This window comes from Danio rerio, chromosome 20 (assembly GCF_049306965.1).
Source record: "Danio rerio strain Tuebingen ecotype United States chromosome 20, GRCz12tu, whole genome shotgun sequence".
Classification (NCBI taxonomy): Eukaryota; Metazoa; Chordata; class Actinopteri; order Cypriniformes; family Danionidae; genus Danio; species Danio rerio.
The window spans coordinates 55,743,725-55,763,146 of NC_133195.1; the positions used below are offsets into that span (position 1 = coordinate 55,743,725).

At 36.9% G+C, this 19,422-nt stretch overlaps 2 protein-coding genes across 5 annotated transcripts in view; both read left to right on the forward strand.

The window, feature by feature from the left end:
* The window catches only part of arhgap39 (Rho GTPase activating protein 39), a 297,088-nt gene that overhangs the window by 113,669 nt on the left and 163,997 nt on the right, over positions 1-19,422 (forward strand). The window lies entirely within an intron of this gene.
* The window catches only part of gfus.1 (GDP-L-fucose synthase, tandem duplicate 1), a 31,539-nt gene continuing 18,358 nt past the window's right edge, over positions 6,242-19,422 (forward strand). For 2 of the 3 annotated variants that reach the window (XR_012395476.1, XR_012395477.1), the window contains exons 1-2: positions 6,242-6,508; positions 19,167-19,303. Coding sequence is in view for 1 of the 3 variants with exons in the window: in NM_001008620.1 (NP_001008620.1) it covers positions 19,167-19,303 (137 nt within the window). In the remaining 2 variants the exon portion in view is untranslated. 3 annotated transcript variants of the gene reach the window in all.

The following is a 19,422-nucleotide window of genomic DNA, read 5'->3' on the forward strand; positions in this document are numbered from 1 at the left end:
TGGGTGGGGTGGTCATTCTGTGCTTTTGAAAACACTATCGGTTGGGTTTAGGGAAGTGGGTGGGGTGGTCATTCTGTGCTTTTGAAAACACTATCGGTTGGGTTTAGGGAAGTGGGTGGGGTGGTCATTCTGTGCTTTTGAAAACACTATCGTTGGATTGAGGGAAGTGGGTGGGGTGGTCATTCTGTGCTTTTGAAAACTTTGGGTTGGGTTTAGGGAAGTGGGTGGGCGGGTCATTCTGTGCTTTTGAAAACACTATCGGTTGGGTTTAGGGAAGGAAGAGAGCGGGTCCATCTGTGCTTTTGAAAACACTGTCGGTTGGGTTTAGGGAAGTGGGTGGCCGGGTCAATCGCTGCTTTTTAAAACACTATCGGTTGGGTTTAGGTAAGGCGTTTGGCGGGTCATTCATTGCTTTTGAAAACACTATCGGTTGGGTTTAGGGAAGTGGGTGGGCGGGTCATTCTGTGGTTTTGAAAACACTATCGGTTGGGTTTCGGGAAATGGGTGGGCGGGTCAATCAGTGCTTTTGAAAACACTATCAGTTGGGTTTAGGGAAGTGGGTGGGCGGGTCATTCTGTGGTTTTGAAAACACTATCGGTTGGGTTTAGGGAAATGGGTGGGCGGGTCAATCAGTGCTTTTGAAAACACTATCGGTTGGGTTTAGGGAAATGGGTGGGTGGGTCAATCAGTGCTTTTGAAAACACTATCGATTGGGATTAGGGAAGTGGTTGGGCAGGCCAATTGCTGCTTTTGAAAACACTATTAGTTGAGTTTAGGGAAGGAGGTGGGCGGGTCATTTTGTGGTTTTGAGAACAATATCGGTTGGGTTTAGGGAAGTGTTTGGGCAGGTCAATTGCTGCTTTTGAAAACACTATTAGTTGAGTTTAGGGAAGGGGGTGGGCGGGTCATTCTGTGGTTTTGAAAACACTATCGGTTGGGTTTAGGGAAATGGGTGGGCGGGTCAATCAGTGCTTTTGAAAAACACTATCGATTGGGTTTAGGGAAGTGGTTGGGCAGGTCAATTGCTGCTTTTGAAAACACTATTAGTTGAGTTTAGGGAAGTGGGTGGGCGGGTCATTCTGTGGTTTTGAAAACACTATCGGTTGGGTTTAGGGAAATGGGTGGGCGGGTCAATCAGTGCTTTTGAAAACACTATCGGTTGGGTTTAGGGAAATGGGTGGGCGGGTCAATCAGTGCTTTTGAAAACACTATTAGTTGAGTTTAGGGAAGGGGGTGGGCGGGTCATTCTGTGGTTTTGAAAACACTATCGGTTGGGTTTAGGGAAATGGGTGGGCGGGTCAATCAGTGCTTTTGAAAACACTATCGATTGGGATTAGGGAAGTGGTTGGGCAGGTCAATTGCTGCTTTTGAAAACACTATTAGTTGAGTTTAGGGAAGTGGGTGGGCGGGTCATTCTGTGGTTTTGAAAACACTATCGGTTGGGTTTAGGGAAATGGGTGGGCGGGTCAATCAGTGCTTTTGAAAAACACTATCGATTGGGTTTAGGGAAGTGGTTGGGCAGGTCAATTGCTGCTTTTGAAAACACTATTAGTTGAGTTTAGGGAAGGGGGTGGGCGGGTCATTCTGTGGTTTTGAAAACACTATCGGTTGGGTTTAGGGAAATGGGTGGGCGGGTCAATCAGTGCTTTTGAAAAACACTATCGATTGGGTTTAGGGAAGTGGTTGGGCAGGTCAATTGCTGCTTTTGAAAACACTATTAGTTGAGTTTAGGGAAGGGGGTGGGCGGGTCATTTTGTGGTTTTGAAAACAATATCGGTTGGGTTTAGGGAAGTGTTTGGGCAGGTCAATTACTGCTTTTGAAAACACTATTAGTTGAGTTTAGGGAAGGGGGTGGGCAGGTCAATCGATTGCACAGTCAGTTGACAGCAGCCTATGGTAGAATTACGTGAGAACAGCAGGCGCGAATGACACTCACGAGAGAAGTTTAAGATCCGAAAAAGTGTACACAGCGGCCTCTGGTGGACTCACGAAAACAAAACCTGCAAAAAAACGTACCTCCTGCGACGCAATTGGCGCTCTCCAGAAATGTATACAGGGGTACAGATCAATAATGAGCCTGGGTTGGAAACATAGCTACTGATCTGGGTGAACTGGAAACATATTTTTACATTTTTACGGCATCATTGTAATGCAAACATCAACTTAAATGTGAGAAATCTCAAAGTTGAACATGATAGTAATAATAATGCCCCCTAAAAATTTATTTGAAGGTGAAAAAAGAGCTAGATGTGTTTTTGTATGTTTGGCTTCTCCACATCTCTGCACACCCTGATCTGTCATGGCCACATGTTCACGTCCTCATCTGTACAGAACAATGTGTAAAAAAAATTAAAAATACAAATGAAAAAAATCTAAAATGAAAGAAAGACGATAACAAAATAGTTACTACAGTATTATTTGACAAGCAGGAGTGTTTAATTATTCACAGACATTTAGGTTTGGATCTCAAAACTCATCCATTAGCAAAAAAAATAGATTTAAGCATTAATTATATATATATATATATAAGAAATAAAAGAAGATCTGATATGAAATACGAGTTTATGTCTGATGAACATGTTGAAGGAAAGAAAATCCATGAGCAGACCACTGTGACCTGCGTCCTTACACACACACACACACACACACACACACACACACACATATACACACTGACTGGATTAAGGGAGATTGTGCTGAAAGCTGAGATGTTTGCGCTCATGGTCTTACTGTATGTATGGAGTTATGTTAATAATCCCCCTCTCCCTCCTTTTGTTCTGAGGTCAAAGGTTACTCTGGACGTTACGGTCGAACTGAACGTTGTTTATTAAACAGTTCAAAGGACTCACTGTCTGCTGTGATCTTTTTTCACACACTAGGGCTGCACAATACAGTATACCACTTTTTGACTTGTCATCTTGTCATCGATCCTTGTTGTAAGAGCAGATTTTTCGGATGAATCATCTGTTGATCTGCATTAATCATCACCAATACTGCAGAAGACCCACTGGAACCAGCATGGAGCCAAGATTCTCACAGAAATCAGTCAAGTTTGGTGAAGGAGACATCATGGTTTGGGGTCTACATTCAGTATGGGGGCGTGCGAGAGATCTGCAGAGTGGATGATCAACATCAACAGTCTGAGGTATCAAGACATTTGTGCTGCCCATTACATTACAAACCACAGGAGAGGGACAATTCTCCAGCAGGATAGCGCTCCTGCTCATACTTCAGCCTCCACATCAATGCTCCTGAAAGCAAAGAGTGCTCCAGGATTGGCCAGCCCAGTCACCAGACATGAACATTATTGAGCTGATGAAGGAGGAGGCATTGAAGATGAACACAAAGAGTCTTGATGAGCTCTGGGAGTCCTGCTGAACGCTTTCTTCTTCATTCCAGATGACTTTATTAATCAGTGATTTGAGTCATGTCAGAGATGTATGGATGCAGTCCTCCAAGCTCATGATGGAGTCAGACACAATATTCATTCTGTCTCCACTGCAGCAGGACTTTATATTCTATACTGGACATTATTTCTGTTCAGTGATGAGACTTTAGTCTAAGCAGAGTCAGACCTTACTGTCCTAATCAAATCATTAATAATCAAGACATGATCAGATTTTATTGTGCTCAAATAAGCAAAATCTAGAGGCCTTTGCCTTTCATACGAGACACCTCCGATATCAAATGATCTAATAGAAGTCAAGTATTTGCTGTTCCTAAAGCTTGGATAGACGACAAGATTTCGACAATCATTTCATCATCATCAATGTTTTCATTATGTCGATGCACTCGCCTACAAAATCATCCAATCAATAATGAATTAATAGTCATCTTGTGAAATTATGCTCATTTCACGATATATAAAAAAGGTAAGGCCTCTGACTGTATAATTTCAAGCAAATTTAAGCCACGTGGACACAATAAATGATAGAGTTTGCTGCTTTAACACATATTAATTGTGTTTATTTATACAGTAAGACAGTACAGTTTTATTTTGCATTTGATTATTGATGTTCTGTACCTCAGTACTGTTAGACTCCAGCCATTCATTCATTCATTCATTCATTCATTTTCTTGTCGGCTTAGTCCCTTTATTAATCCGGGGTCGCCACAGCGGAATGAACCGCCAACTTATCCAGCAAGGCAAGGCAGTTCTGAAGGCAAAAGGCGATCTAACCCAGTACTAGTAAGGTGTACCTAATAAAGTGGCCGGTGAGGTTACCATATGGTAGCGGAAAACCACAGTATTGGGTCATTTGTTTATATTACTATAGATGTTTTATGTGTAGTGCTATAGAATCACCACAAAGTATTAATTTACTTTAGTATGGTTCAAAAACACTATAATATTTAACATAATTTTTAAGTATTTTTATGTGGGTTTTAAAACAAACTGTAAAAACAAAAATCAATGTAGCATTATCGAGATATCTGCATAATTATTAAGTATTTTTCTATATTTCAAAATTTTAATTATCAAGTAATTCAAGTTCTTACTTATAGTAAGGTTAAAATACCATAATATTTAGTTATAATGATAAATAATAGTAGCAATACACACAATAAAATTATAAAGACGTATACAACTATACTGATTTTGAAAGTATTACCTATATTTTAAAGAAATGAGTTGTTTAGATCAGTTTTGCTGTCTTAAAGTCCCTGCTGTGTTTCGATATGAAGCTGATTTTCGTCCTTGTGTTACAATAATGATTGACATGCCGTAAAACACGTCGTCACGTCAACGCTACAACATGATTGGTTCATAGAACACATGTGACCCAAGTTTACCGTTACACGTTCATTTATATCTTATTGTAAGACGTTATATCCACTTTGTTTGGCAACGGTCAAACTACCTTCTCTACAAACCAGTGTGGTTATAACAATACAATTAATTGAAAATAATATGACGAGAAAAAAATATCAGTCTGCAACATCGAGCTGTTTGGAGATGAGTTAGACCGGAAGACTGGACACTTTTATTTTTTATTTTTTCATAGTCGTTTTTATTTATTAAATTTTACGCATTTTTTAATTGCAGGTTAAAAATGTAACTTAAAATTGGTATTTGTTTTACATTGTCACAAAAAGCAGCTGTGAGAGAGGTTTAGGGTAATAAAAAAATCTATTCCAACCGGACCTGTATCTCTTCTAGCAACAACCATAGATGGGTGACTATTTTATATGGGATACAGCTTCGGATACTTCTATCCATTGTGACACTGTACAACAATAATTAGGGTTTTTAAAATTACGGTGAGAGTAGGTTTGGGATTGAGGTGGAGTCGGAGTTATTAAAGTACAATTTAATGGGCAATTTAATTAATAGTATTTATAATACTTTGGTTTAGTATCAGTTTTTAATTTATTGTGAGGGTTTTAGGTTTGGGGTAGGGGTAGACGTTAAAAAATATAGTTCATGGGTAATTTAATAACTAATGGGAGCAATAGTATTATTACTGATTTACTTTATTTAGTACGGTGATGGTTTAGAATTGGTCATTTAAATGATATAAAAATTACTCTGTAATTACTGTTTTTACATTACTGGGATGGTTGGGTTTTGGTTTGGGGTTAGGGTAGACGTTAATAAAATACAATTCACGGGTAATTTAGTGAATAAATATAAAAATACTCTGTATAATTACTGTTTTAAATGACTAAATAGCTGAATTTAGGTTTGGGGTAAGGGTAGACGTTAATAAAGCACAATTCATGGGTAATTGAATAATTATTGGGAACAATACTCGTATTATTACTGTATGTACATACGGTGATGGTTTAGGATTGGGGCTGGGATAGAGTTAATAAAATACAATTAATGGGTAAATTAAATAAATAATATAAAAATACTCGGTATAATTTTTACATTACTGTGATAGTTGGGTTTTAGTTTGTGGTTGGGGTAGACATAATGGGTAATTTATCAAATAAACATAAAAATATATATATATTTGCTGTCTTTACGTTGTTGTGATTTAGGTTTGTGGTTGGGGTAGACGGTAATAAAATACAATTAATGGATTATTTAATAAATAATATTTAAAAATGTCGTCAACTTCCGGCCGAAGCTGTATCTCTTCTAGCAACAACCTTTTTTATGAATGGAAGAAATCCGAACACGAGCCAATCAGCAGCTGCTACAGCTACAAAGCCAGCAGTGAACCTCTTGGTTCTCATGGAAACAGCCAGCCGGAGCATGGAGAATCGAGCGCACATGCGCAGTGGCCGGACCAACCGGAAACTTAGCAAAGACCGCTATTCGAGCAAGCACCAACATTTATGGGACCGAATATAGACGACTTTAATATATGACATCGTGTTAACTAAAGAGTTTCCTGGCGGTCGTGTGTTTTAACCTGGCGGTCGTGTGTATCAACATTCCGGCTGACGACAGTTTTTATCCTTGACCAAAACAGCTGCGTATAAGTTAAACATTGAAAATATGGCCACCGAGTGATCTGGGTTTCCCGGAAAGGACTTTTGAGACAGCGGAGAACAGGTAAATAACCCCCTGATTTAATCATTAGCTCAACTGTTATCTCATCCTAAGTGTCAGCTCGCTCTGCTGTCGTTTAAAGGGACAGTTCACTCAAAAAGGTCTCCTACTTTCTCGTTTCAAACCTTTATGAGTTTATTTCTACCATTAAACACAAAAGAAGACGCTTTGAAGACAGTTGTAAACCTGTAACCACTGACTTCCATGTTATTTGTTTTTCTACTATGCATGTCAATGGTTACAGGTTTTCAGCATTCTTCAAGATATCTTCTTTAGTGTAGAAAGAGACTTATAAAGGTCTATAGACACTTAATGGAGAGTAAATACTGACTAATAAAGTAAATATATTGACGTAAAGTATATTCTAACATTCAGACTTTGCTTTCTTTGATGATTCTTTATAGGTAAATCATATTAGCAGTCAATGACTACCAAAGTACAACACTGTTCACGGTCAAATAAATAATGCTAATGTTGCTTTAAAGTCATACTTGCGTGTGATTTCAGACCCAGTATTTAAATTAGTGTGGTAAGCAATATAGGGAGTGTCAAATGAACAAATGTGCGAATATAAAACTTTACCTCAATAGTAAAAGTTTCAGAGTATTAATAAATAGTAAAAATGTCATTTTTAGGTGAACTGTCCCTTTAAGGCCTGTGTAGATCATTAATCTGTTCATCTTTCATACGTTTGTCCATTCATTGAGTGCTAAAGGCTGTAATGTGATTTTTATTTCCTCGTGCTTTCACTAAATATTAAATATGAAGCGTACAGATGCATAAATCCAGCATGTGCTGTTTTTTTAGTAATGTTGTTGTCTCATTGAAGCATTGATGTGAAGTTGGTTTTATATTCACACATTCAGACTTTCTCCTTAATAAAACTGAAGTAGCAGTAAAAATGTCATTTTTAGGTGAACTGACCCTTCACCAGTCTCTGTAGATCATTAATCTGTTCATCTTTATGAGTGCTAAAGGCTGTAATGTGGTTTTTATTTACTCATGCTTTTGCTAAATATTAAATATGAAGTGTACAGATGCATAAATCCAGCATGTGCTGTTGTATTTCTGCTGTTTTTTTAAGTAATGTTGTCGTCTCATTGAAGCATTGAGGTGTAAAGTTGGTTTTATATTTACACATTCAGACTTTCTGCTTAATTATATAATTTCAGAAAAGCATTATTAGCTTATTTTTAATGGGTAAATCATATTATCAGCCAATGACTATCAAAGTAGAACACTGTTCACAGGCAGTTAAATTAAGCTAATGTTGCTTTCAAGTCATATTTGCATGTGATTTCAGACTCAATATTGAAATTAGCATGGTAAACAATATAGGGAGCGTTAAATGAAGGAATGCAGGAATATAAAACCAACTTTATCTCAATAGTAAAACTAAAATAGCAGTAAAAATGTCATTTTTAGGTGAACTGACCCTTTAAAGCAGGGGTGTCAAACTCAATTCCTGGAGGGCCGAAGCCCTGCACAGTTTAGTTCCAACCCTGCTCCAACACACTTACCTGTAGGTTTCAAACAAGCCTGAAGGACTCAATTAGTTTGATCAGGTGTGTTTAATTAGGGTTGGAACTAAACTGTGCAGAGCTGCGGCCCTTTTGGAACTGAGTTTGACACCTGTGCTTTAAAGTCTCTGTAGATCATTAATCTGTTCGTCTTTATGAGTGCTAAAGGCTGTAATGTGGTTTTTATTTACTCGTGCTTTCACTAAATATTAAATATGAAGCGTACAGATGCATAAATCCAGCATGTGCTGTTGTTTAAGTAATGTTGTCGTTTCATTGAAGCACTGATGTAAAGTTGGTTTTATATTTACACATTCAGACTTTCTCCTTAATATAATTTCAGAAAAGCATTATTAGCTAATTTTAAATAGTGAAATCATATTATCAGCCAATGACTATTAAAGTAGAACACTGTTCACAGGCAGTTAAATAGAGCTAATGTTGCTTTTAAGTCATAATTGAATATGATTTTAGACCCAACAATATAGGGGGCGTTAAATGAATGAATGTGTGAATATAAAACCAACTTAATCTCAATAGTAAAAATGTAGGAGCAATAATTAGTAAAAAAATAAATGTTTAGGTGAACTGTCTCTTTAAGACCTCCATAGATCACTAATCTGTTCATCTTTCATACGTTTGTCCATTCATTGAGTGCTAAAGGCTGTAATGTGATGTTTATTTACTCGTGCTTTCACTAAATATTAAATATGAAGCGTACAGATGCATAAATCCAGCATGTGCTGTTTTTTTAGTAATGTTGTTGTCTCATTGAAGCATTGATGTGAAGTTGGTTTTATATTTACACATTCAGACTTTCTCCTTAATATAATTTCAGAAAAGCATTATTAGCTAATTTTTAATTGTGAAATCATATTATCAGCCAATGACTATTAAAGTAGAACACTGTTCACAGGCAGTTAAATAAAGCTAATGTTGCTTTCAAGTCATATTTGCATGTTATTTCTGACTCAATATTGAAATTAGCATGGTAAACAATTTAGGGAGGGTTAAATAAATGAATGCAGGAATATAAAACCAACTTTATCTCAATAGTAAAACTGAAGTAGCAGTAAAAATGTCATTTTTAGGTGAACTGACCCTTCACCAGTCTCTGTAGATCATTAATCTGTTCATCTGTATGAGTGCTAAAGGCTGTAATGTGGTTTTTATTTACTCGTGCTTTTGCTAAATGACAAATATGAAGCGTACAGATGCATAAATCCAGCATGTGCTGTTGTATTTCTGCTGTTTTTTTAAGTAATGTTGTCGTCTCATTGAAGCATTGAGGTGTAAAGTTGGTTTTATATTTACACATTCAGACTTTCTGCTTAATTATATAATTTCAGAAAAGCATTATTAGCTTATTTTTAATGGGTAAATCATATTATCAGCCAATGACTATCAAAGTAGAACACTGTTCACAGGCAGTTAAATTAAGCTAATGTTGCTTTCAAGTCATATTTGCATGTGATTTCAGACTCAATATTGAAATTAGCATGGTAAACAATATAGGGAGCGTTAAATGAAGGAATGCAGGAATATAAAACCAACTTTATCTCAATAGTAAAACTAAAATAGCAGTAAAAATGTCATTTTTAGGTGAACTGACCCTTTAAAGCAGGGGTGTCAAACTCAATTCCTGGAGGGCCGAAGCCCTGCACAGTTTAGTTCCAACCCTGCTCCAACACACTTACCTGTAGGTTTCAAACAAGCCTGAAGGACTCAATTAGTTTGATCAGGTGTGTTTAATTAGGGTTGGAACTAAACTGTGCAGAGCTGCGGCCCTTTTGGAACTGAGTTTGACACCTGTGCTTTAAAGTCTCTGTAGATCATTAATCTGTTCGTCTTTATGAGTGCTAAAGGCTGTAATGTGGTTTTTATTTACTCGTGCTTTCACTAAATATTAAATATGAAGCGTACAGATGCATAAATCCAGCATGTGCTGTTGTTTAAGTAATGTTGTCGTTTCATTGAAGCACTGATGTAAAGTTGGTTTTATATTTACACATTCAGACTTTCTCCTTAATATAATTTCAGAAAAGCATTATTAGCTAATTTTAAATAGTGAAATCATATTATCAGCCAATGACTATTAAAGTAGAACACTGTTCACAGGCAGTTAAATAGAGCTAATGTTGCTTTTAAGTCATAATTGAATATGATTTTAGACCCAACAATATAGGGGGCGTTAAATGAATGAATGTGTGAATATAAAACCAACTTAATCTCAATAGTAAAAATGTAGGAGCAATAATTAGTAAAAAAATAAATGTTTAGGTGAACTGTCTCTTTAAGACCTCCATAGATCACTAATCTGTTCATCTTTCATACGTTTGTCCATTCATTGAGTGCTAAAGGCTGTAATGTGATGTTTATTTACTCGTGCTTTCACTAAATATTAAATATGAAGCGTACAGATGCATAAATCCAGCATGTGCTGTTTTTTTAGTAATGTTGTTGTCTCATTGAAGCATTGATGTGAAGTTGGTTTTATATTTACACATTCAGACTTTCTCCTTAATATAATTTCAGAAAAGCATTATTAGCTAATTTTTAATTGTGAAATCATATTATCAGCCAATGACTATTAAAGTAGAACACTGTTCACAGGCAGTTAAATAAAGCTAATGTTGCTTTCAAGTCATATTTGCATGTTATTTCTGACTCAATATTGAAATTAGCATGGTAAACAATTTAGGGAGGGTTAAATAAATGAATGCAGGAATATAAAACCAACTTTATCTCAATAGTAAAACTGAAGTAGCAGTAAAAATGTCATTTTTAGGTGAACTGACCCTTCACCAGTCTCTGTAGATCATTAATCTGTTCATCTGTATGAGTGCTAAAGGCTGTAATGTGGTTTTTATTTACTCGTGCTTTTGCTAAATGACAAATATGAAGCGTACAGATGCATAAATCCAGCATGTGCTGTTGTTTAAGTGATGTTGTCGTCTCATTGAAGCATTGATGTAAAGTTGGTTTTATATTTACACATTCAGACTTTCCCCTTAATATAATTTCAGAAAAGCATTATTAGCTAATTTTAAATAGTGAAATCATATTATCAGCCAATGACTATTAAAGTAGAATACTGTTCACAGGCAGTTAAATAAAGCTAATGTTGCTTTAAAGTCATAATTGAATATGATTTCAGACCCAACAATATAGGGGGGCGTTAAATGAACAAATGTGTGAATATAAAACCAACTTTATCTCAATAGTAAAAATCTTGTAGCAATAATTAGTAAAAAAATAAATGTTTAGGTGAACTGTCTCTTTAAGACCTCCATAGATCACTAATCTGTTCATCTTTCATAAGTTTGTCCATTCATTGAGTGCTAAAGGCTGTAATGTGATGTTTATTTACTCGTGCTTTCACTAAATATTAAATATGAAGCATACAGATGCATAAATCCAGCATGTGCTGTTGTTAAGGTAATGTTGTTATCTCATTGAAGCATTGATGTGAAGTTGGTTTTATATTCACACATTCAGACTTTCTCCTTAATATAATGTCAGAAAAGCATTATTAGCTAATTTTTAAATGTGAAATCATATTATCAGCCAGTGACTATCAAAGTAGAACACTGTTCACAGGCAGTTAAATAAAGCTAATGTTGCTTTAAAGTCATATTTGCATGTTATTTCTGACTCAATATTGAAATTAGCATGGTAAACAATATAGGAAGGGTTAAATAAATGAATGCAGGAATATAAAACCAACTCTACCTCAATAGTAAAACTGAAGAAGCAGTAAAAATGTCATTTTTAGGTGAACTGACCCTTCACCAGTCTCTGTAGATCATTAATCTGTTCATCTTTATGAGTGCTAAAGGCTGTAATGTGGTTTTTATTTACTCGTGCTTTTGCTAAATATTAAATATGAAGCGTACAGATGCATAAATCCAGCATGTGCTGTTGTATTTCTACTGTTTTTTTAAGTAATGTTGTTGTCTCATTGAAGCATTGAGGTGTAAAGTTGGTTTCATATTCGCACATTCAGACTTTCTGCTTAATTATATAATTTAATAAATGTATTATTAGAAAATTCTAAATGGGTAAATCATATTAGCAGCCAATGACTATCAAAGTACAACACTGTTCACAGTCAGTTAAATAAAGCTAATGTTGCTTTCAAGTCATAATTACATGCAATTTCATACCAAATATTCATAATAAAGTGGTAAAAAAACATCACTGAGCGAATGTGTGAATGTAAAATCTTCTTTACCTCAATCGTTGACGCAGAGGGTGTGTCAGTAGTGAACTTGATATCTCAGATTGAGCTTTTTGTAGTTCATTGTGAGCTGTAGGGAGGGTCAGAAATCATATTTAACACAAAAACTCCTGTTGTGCTGCGGTACATCAATGGAAATCTGATGCATCAGCTGACAACATTAAAGAAAATATACATACACTACCTGACAAAAGCCTTGAGGTGGATCCCAGTTGTAAGAGCAACACATAATAACTTGCCTTCTAGTTGATTGTTTATAAAAGTGGCAGATTTTTGTGATCAGTCATCTGCTGATCTGCATTAAACATCACCAATACTGCAGAAGACCTACTGGAATTCACATGCACCAAGATTCTCATAGAAATCAGTCAAGTTTGGTGAAGGAGTCATCATGGTTTGGGGTTCATTCAGTATGGGGGCGTGCGAGAGATCTGCAGAGTGGATGATCAACATCAACAGCCTGAGGTATCAAGACATTTGTGCTGCCCATTACATTACAAACCACAGGAGAGGGACAATTCTCCAGCAGGATAGCGCTCCTGCTCATACTTCAGCCTCCACATCAAAGCTCCTGAAAGCAAAGAGTGCTCTAGGATTGGCCTGCCCAGTCACCAGACATGAACATTATTGAGCTGATGAAGGAGGAGGTGTTGAAGATGAACACAAAGACTCTTGATGAACTCTGGGAGTCCTGCTGAACGCTTTCTTCTTCATTCCAGATGACTTTATTAATCAGTGATTTGAGTCATGTCAGAGATGTATGGATGCAGTCCTCCAAGCTCATGATGGAGTCAGACACAATATTCATTCTGTCTCCACTGCAGCAGGACTTTATATTCTATACTGGACATTATTTCTGTTCAGTGATGAGACTTTAGTCTAAGCAGAGTCAGAGCTTACTGTCCTAATCAAATCATTAATAATCAAGACATGATCAGATTTTATTGTGCTCAAATAAGCAAAATCTAGAGGCCTTTACCTTTTATATAAGCCACTTCTGACACCAACTGAACAACTAGAAGTCAAGATATTATTTGCTGTTCCTAAACTTGGATAGACAACAAGACTACTGTCAGGTAGTGTATATAATCATTGCTGCTTTATTGTTATAAATGTAAAATGTGGTTAAGATCTACGTCTGTTAATAACATTACATTTAAACTAGGGTAAACCACAAAGTGTCAGACATTTAAAGGGTTCGTTCACCCAAAAACTGATTTTTCTGTCATCGTTTACTCACTCTTTACTTATTCCAAACCTTTATAAGTTTTTCTTCGGTTGAACACGAAAGATGTTTTGAAAAATGTTGGATACTTGTAACCATTGACTTCCAGTGTATTTTATTCCTACTATAGAAGTGAATGGTTACAGCTTTCTTCAAAGTTCGGTCATCATTTACTTGTTTCAAACCTATATGAGTTTCTTCTGTTCAATGCAAAAGAAAATATTTTGAAGAATGTTGAAAACCTGTAACCATTGACTTCCAGTGTATTCGCTTTTCCTACAATGAAAGTCAATGGTGACAGCATTCTTCAAAATATCTTCTGTTTTTGTCAAGGGTCAAACCATTTTGGGCATTTAAAGGGACAGTTCACACAAAAATTCAAGCTCTGTCATCATTTACTCGCTATTTTAAACCTATATGAGTTTTTCTCTTCTCGTTAATGCAAATTGGATATTTTGAAGAATGCTGAAAACCTGTAACCATTGACTTTCAGTGTATTTCCAGTTTTTTTCCAGTGAAAATTGAAAATTCTCTCATCGTTTACTCACCCTTAACTTATTCCAAACCTTTATAAGATTTTCTTCAGTTGAACACAAAAGAAGATGTTTTGAAGAATGTTGAAAACCTGTAACCATTGACTTCCAATGTATTTTATTCCTACTATGGAAGCCAGTGGTTTCAGCTTTTTTCCAAAAATATTTTTTTTGTGTGTTCAACAGACATAAAGAACTCATTAATGTTTGAAACCACTTCAGGGAGGGTACATATGTAGTAGCTTTTCATTTTTGGGTGAACTATCCCTTAAAGTAGAACATGTTGGGACTGATTAGATTGAATATAGCCTACAGTGAGGGAGTTTTGTTTTGCTAGTCTCTGATCTCTGATGTTTCCCAGTACTGGGTTGGGGCTGGAAGGGCATCCGCTGTGTAAACATATGCTGGAATAGTTGGCGGTTCATTCCACTGTGGTGACCCCTGATAAATAAGGGACTAAGCTGAAGGAAAATTAATGAACGAATAATCTGTGATGCTAAGGCTCAAAAGCTATTAGGCATTTAAAGGGGCAGTTTACTCAAAAAATGAAAATTCTGTCATCATTTACTCACCCTTTAAAAAGCTTTATGAGTTTATTTCCCCTGTTAAACATAAAAGATGTTTTGAAAAATGTTGGATACTTGTAACCATTGACCATTCCAGTGTATTTTATTTCTACTATGGAAGTGAATGGTTACAGCTTTCTTCAAAGTTTGGTCATCATTTACTTGTTTCAAACCTGTATGAGTTTCTTCTTTTCAATGCAAAAGAAAATGTTTTGAAGAATGTTGAAAACCTGTAACCATTGACTTGCAGTGTATTTCCAGTTTTTTTTTTCCAGTGAAAATTGAATGAAATTCTCTCATTGTTCACTCACCCTTTACTTATTTCAAATTTTTATGAGATTATTTTTCCCTTGTTGAACACAAAAGAAGATGTTTTGAAGAATGCTGAAAACCTGTAACCATTGACTTCCAGTGTATTTGTTTTTCCTACAATAAAAGTCAATGGTGACAGCATTCTTCAAAATATCTTTTTCTTTTGTCAAGTGTCAAACCGTATTGGACATTTAAAGGGACAGTTCACACAAAAAGTCTAATTCTGTCATCGTTTACTCGCCATTTTAAACCTATGAGTTTCTTTCTTCTCTTGAATGCAAAATAAGATATTATGAAGAATGCTGAGAATTTAATGAAAATTCTCTCATTGTTCACTCACCTTTTACTTGTGTTAAACTTTGTATAAGATTATTTACCTCTGTTGAACACAAAAGAAGATGTTTTGAAGAATGCTGAAAACCTGTAACCATTGACTTCCAGTGTATTCATTTTTCCTACATTGAAAGTCAATGGTTACAGATTTCTACAAAATAACAAATGAAAGAAACTCATAATTGTGTGAAACCACTTTAGGGAGAGTAAATACTGAGTAACCTTTGATTTTTGGGTGAACTGTCCCGTTAAGTAGAACATGGGACTGGTTTGAGGGTCAAACTGTGTGTGAATGTTTACATGTCGCTAGTTCTCATGAGCAGGTGCTGTTTGAATTATCTTGTATAATTATGTGAAGGGACTATTTTGTCTTGAGTTCACAGTGGGGGTGAAATCCGATATCATCCTGTTGTTACTGTCATTTAAACATGTAATTTCTGACAACTGTGTCAACATTAAACTATGTATAATCAGCACCTCTTGTGTGTATTGTGGTGGTAGCATGGTGGCTCTATGGTTAGCACTATCGTCTCATAGGAAGAAGGTCACTGGTTCGAGTCCCGACTGGGTCAGTTGTGTGTATATATATATGTGTGTGTGTGTGTGTGTGTGTGTGTGTGTGTGTGTGTGTGTGTGTGTGTGTGTGTGTGTGTGTGTGTGTGTGTGTGTGTGTGTGTGTGTGTTTGTGAACTATTAATTGACATGAAGTTACAGAAATGCTACTATGTCGTGATCTATTTATTGTTATCAGGGATATGAGACAAAAAAAGAATACAGAAGTACTGCTCTATTATCATATGCATGTGTACAGGAACTGTGCTATTATAATGTGTTGTGAGCATGTGCTTATTGTGCATAAATGGAAATAAGTATTGAACTTATTTGCATTTTAGTATTGCAAATAAGTATTGAACACGTCACCATTTTTCTCAGAAAACATATTTCTAAAGGCGCAGTTGGCTTGAAATTTTGACCAGATGTTAGTAACAAGCAAAGAAATCCACATATGCAAAGAAAACAAAACTAAATCTTTTTATAAATGAAGCTTTGTGTAATAAAATGAAAAAGTATTGAACACATGAGGAAAGGGGGGTGTATTCCGGCAGTGAAAGCCCAGACTGCAGCTGAAATCTCTCAGTAGTTCTTCAGCAAGCCTCTGCCCTTCCTCAGTGTAAATGACTATCAGCTGCTTCAGTCCAACATCTACATCAGCAGGAGGATGAAGATGAACCCAGGGTGGACATTTCAGCTAGACAAAAGGGGTGTCAAAATTAATTGTTTCTTAATTGTATTAAAAACACTCAGGAGCCAACTCAGCGCCGGCCCGTGGCATAGGCACCATAGGCAAATGCTAAGAGCGCTGTATATCCAGAGGGGCGCCAGAAAGGAGCGCCGTTCAGTTGGTTTTGTTTTGATAATCCTGACACACATTTAGTTAAAGACGGCAATAACTCAAAAACCTCTTACCCTAAAAAGATCTAAAGTGTGTTTCCTACAAAAAGACAAAGGGCTCTATTTTGACGGTCCATGCGCAGGGCGCAAACGCTTTCAGGGCGTGTCAGGACACGTTTTTGCTAATTTAAGGACGGGAAATCTGCCTTGCGCCACGGCGCATGGTCTAAAAGGGTTGAGTTTATTTTGTTATTGAGTTATAGGTGTGTTTTGAGAATAAACCAATCAGAATCTCATCTCGCCTTCCCTTTAAGACCCAGCTGCGTCGCGCCAACAGCGCATTCGCTATTTACAGGACGCAAAGTAAGTGTAAGTGGAAAAACTGAGCAATTCACAAGCAAACAGTTAAACAGAGCATCTGCAGCGTGAGAATGAGAGATAATGGATCACTTTCACTTTCGCTCTTGGATAGGGAAACCTTTGCGCACAGACATCAATTAGTCTATAAATAAATAATTTCGTTTGTTAAGCGCAAATATTCGTTTCAAAACTATTTCTAAATTCAGTTCTAATTTCCAGCAAACGGATAAATGAACAATAATAACAAAATGTGCTCAAAAACCTGAGTTATATCCTAAAACACATGCTGTGCCCCATATGGTCTAAAACCTGACAGGTGGGCAAATCTAAGCTTGTTTTTAATAAAACAAATATAAATATGGATATAATAAATAATACTGCTAATTATAATAACATTATACAAAAGCAAATTGTTATGAATGAACTGAAAAAGCCTCCCGAGATGAAGAAGACATAAAATCAGTGATTTTTCATATTTATGTAGGCTAGAAAATAATATGTTTTGTAATATTTTAATCCTTTATATTTATATTCTATATCTATTCTTATTATATCCTATATATATCCTTAATATTTAATTGTTTTCATATGTAAAGATATTTGCCTATTGCTCTCTTGTGTGTATTAAGCAGTGTGTAAGCGAGGTGCAACTCTGCGCTGGAGTTTAGACCGGGTTTGTTTTGGTCTAATGAAAAATCTATTTTAGTTTCTCAAAATAGCAACGCGCCAGCGGTCCGCCTCAGAACGCCTTCCTTTTTAGAGCAGAACGCCTATGGGCGCACAAATGAGCACTAATGCATTTGCTATTTAAACAGCGTAGCGCAACGCCTCAAAACCACTCTTGCGCCAAGCTGAAACTAGCAAAAGACTATTACGCCACGCCTTGCGCCACACTGCGCCGGGTATATGATAGGGCCCAAAGCTGGTTATGTTTCACAGCTGTCTTTCTTTTTTTTTGCTCGACATTTCGAGCAATGCTCCGTTTAGGCCCTCGCAATATGTTTTTAGCCAAGAGAGCTCGCGCTGAGAGGAGCTCTCAGTTTTTTCAGTTTTTTTTTTTTCCGTTTTTCTGCTCCGCTCAGCGCGAGCTCTCCCTGTTGCGAGGGCTTAAGTGTGTGTGTGTGTGTGTGTGTGTTTGTGTGTGTGTGTGTGTGTGTGTGTGTGTGTGTGTGTGTGTGTGTGGTGCTGTCTATGTTTGTGTATGTGTTTGAATGAGAGACAGTGTAGTGCTGTGTGTCTGTTAGTTTACACAGACAGCATGTTATCCCCCCTAAAATATAACACTGTATATGGAAAGCATCGTCAATGCACCGTGATGCACCGAGATATCGAATTGAACCGAATCGAAGGCATGATCGTAACCGAACCGTGAGACTAGTATAGGTTCACACTTCTACTAGACAATGATCCAAAACACAGCCAATGAGACTCTCAGATGCTTTGAGAGAAAGAAAATCAAGCTGTAGAATGGCCCAGCCAATCACCTGATCCGAATCCAATAGAGAATACAAATGAAGGCTCCGATTTGACAGACGAGACCCACAGAAGCATCAAGATTTTGACACTGCTAAAGTCTGTGAGAAACTCCCACCTGAGCAATGCATGAGGCTTCATTCTCCATATCAGAGGCGTCTTCAAGCTGCAGCACCAATAAAAGCCTTTTATATAAAGTATTAAACACATTTCAGTAGTTCAGCTCTTTCTCCTTCTGTCATTTCATATTACACAAAAGACATGTTCAGATTTGTTTTGTTTTTATGTTTGTATTGTTTGGGTTTTTACCGAAATCTGCTTTATTTCCATGTCTGCAGCTTCTTTAGAAATATTATCCCCAGGAAAAAAACATGACAGTGTGTTCAATACTCAATTCCCCTGCTGTATATGTGTGTGTTGATGAAATGCAGTGACAATGGAGTGATGTCCCTAATGCAGCATTATTTAAACAAATAAACAGGATCAATGGCAACAAAAGGGAAAAGCCACAGGGTAATCCAGTAAAGCAGGCAAAGGTCTGGGCAAGCAGAACACAAACGTTAATCCAAAAGACAATCCAAGAGTAAATACAGAGGAAGGCTGGGTAAACGCTTTGCCTACACAGTAGAACAGGAGTGTGCGTGTGAATGGAGTTTATATAGTGTGTGTAATCGGTGTAAATGATGAGCTGTGTTTGTGTGTGTTAGATGGACGGGCCGATGCGTGTGCTGGTGACGGGTGGCAGTGGGCTGGTGGGCCGAGCGATAGAGCGAGTGGTGAAAGAGGGAGAAGGAAGAGAAGGAGAAGAATGGATATTCCTGTCGTCCAAAGACGCCAATCTCTTGTGAGTACTCTGAACAAACACTCCTCAGGGGTCACACTGCGATCATACAGCACTGTTCAGAATTGTGTGTTATCCGCTTGTTAAGTGGTGGCGTATGTAATACTGTTTCCGGGTCTCAT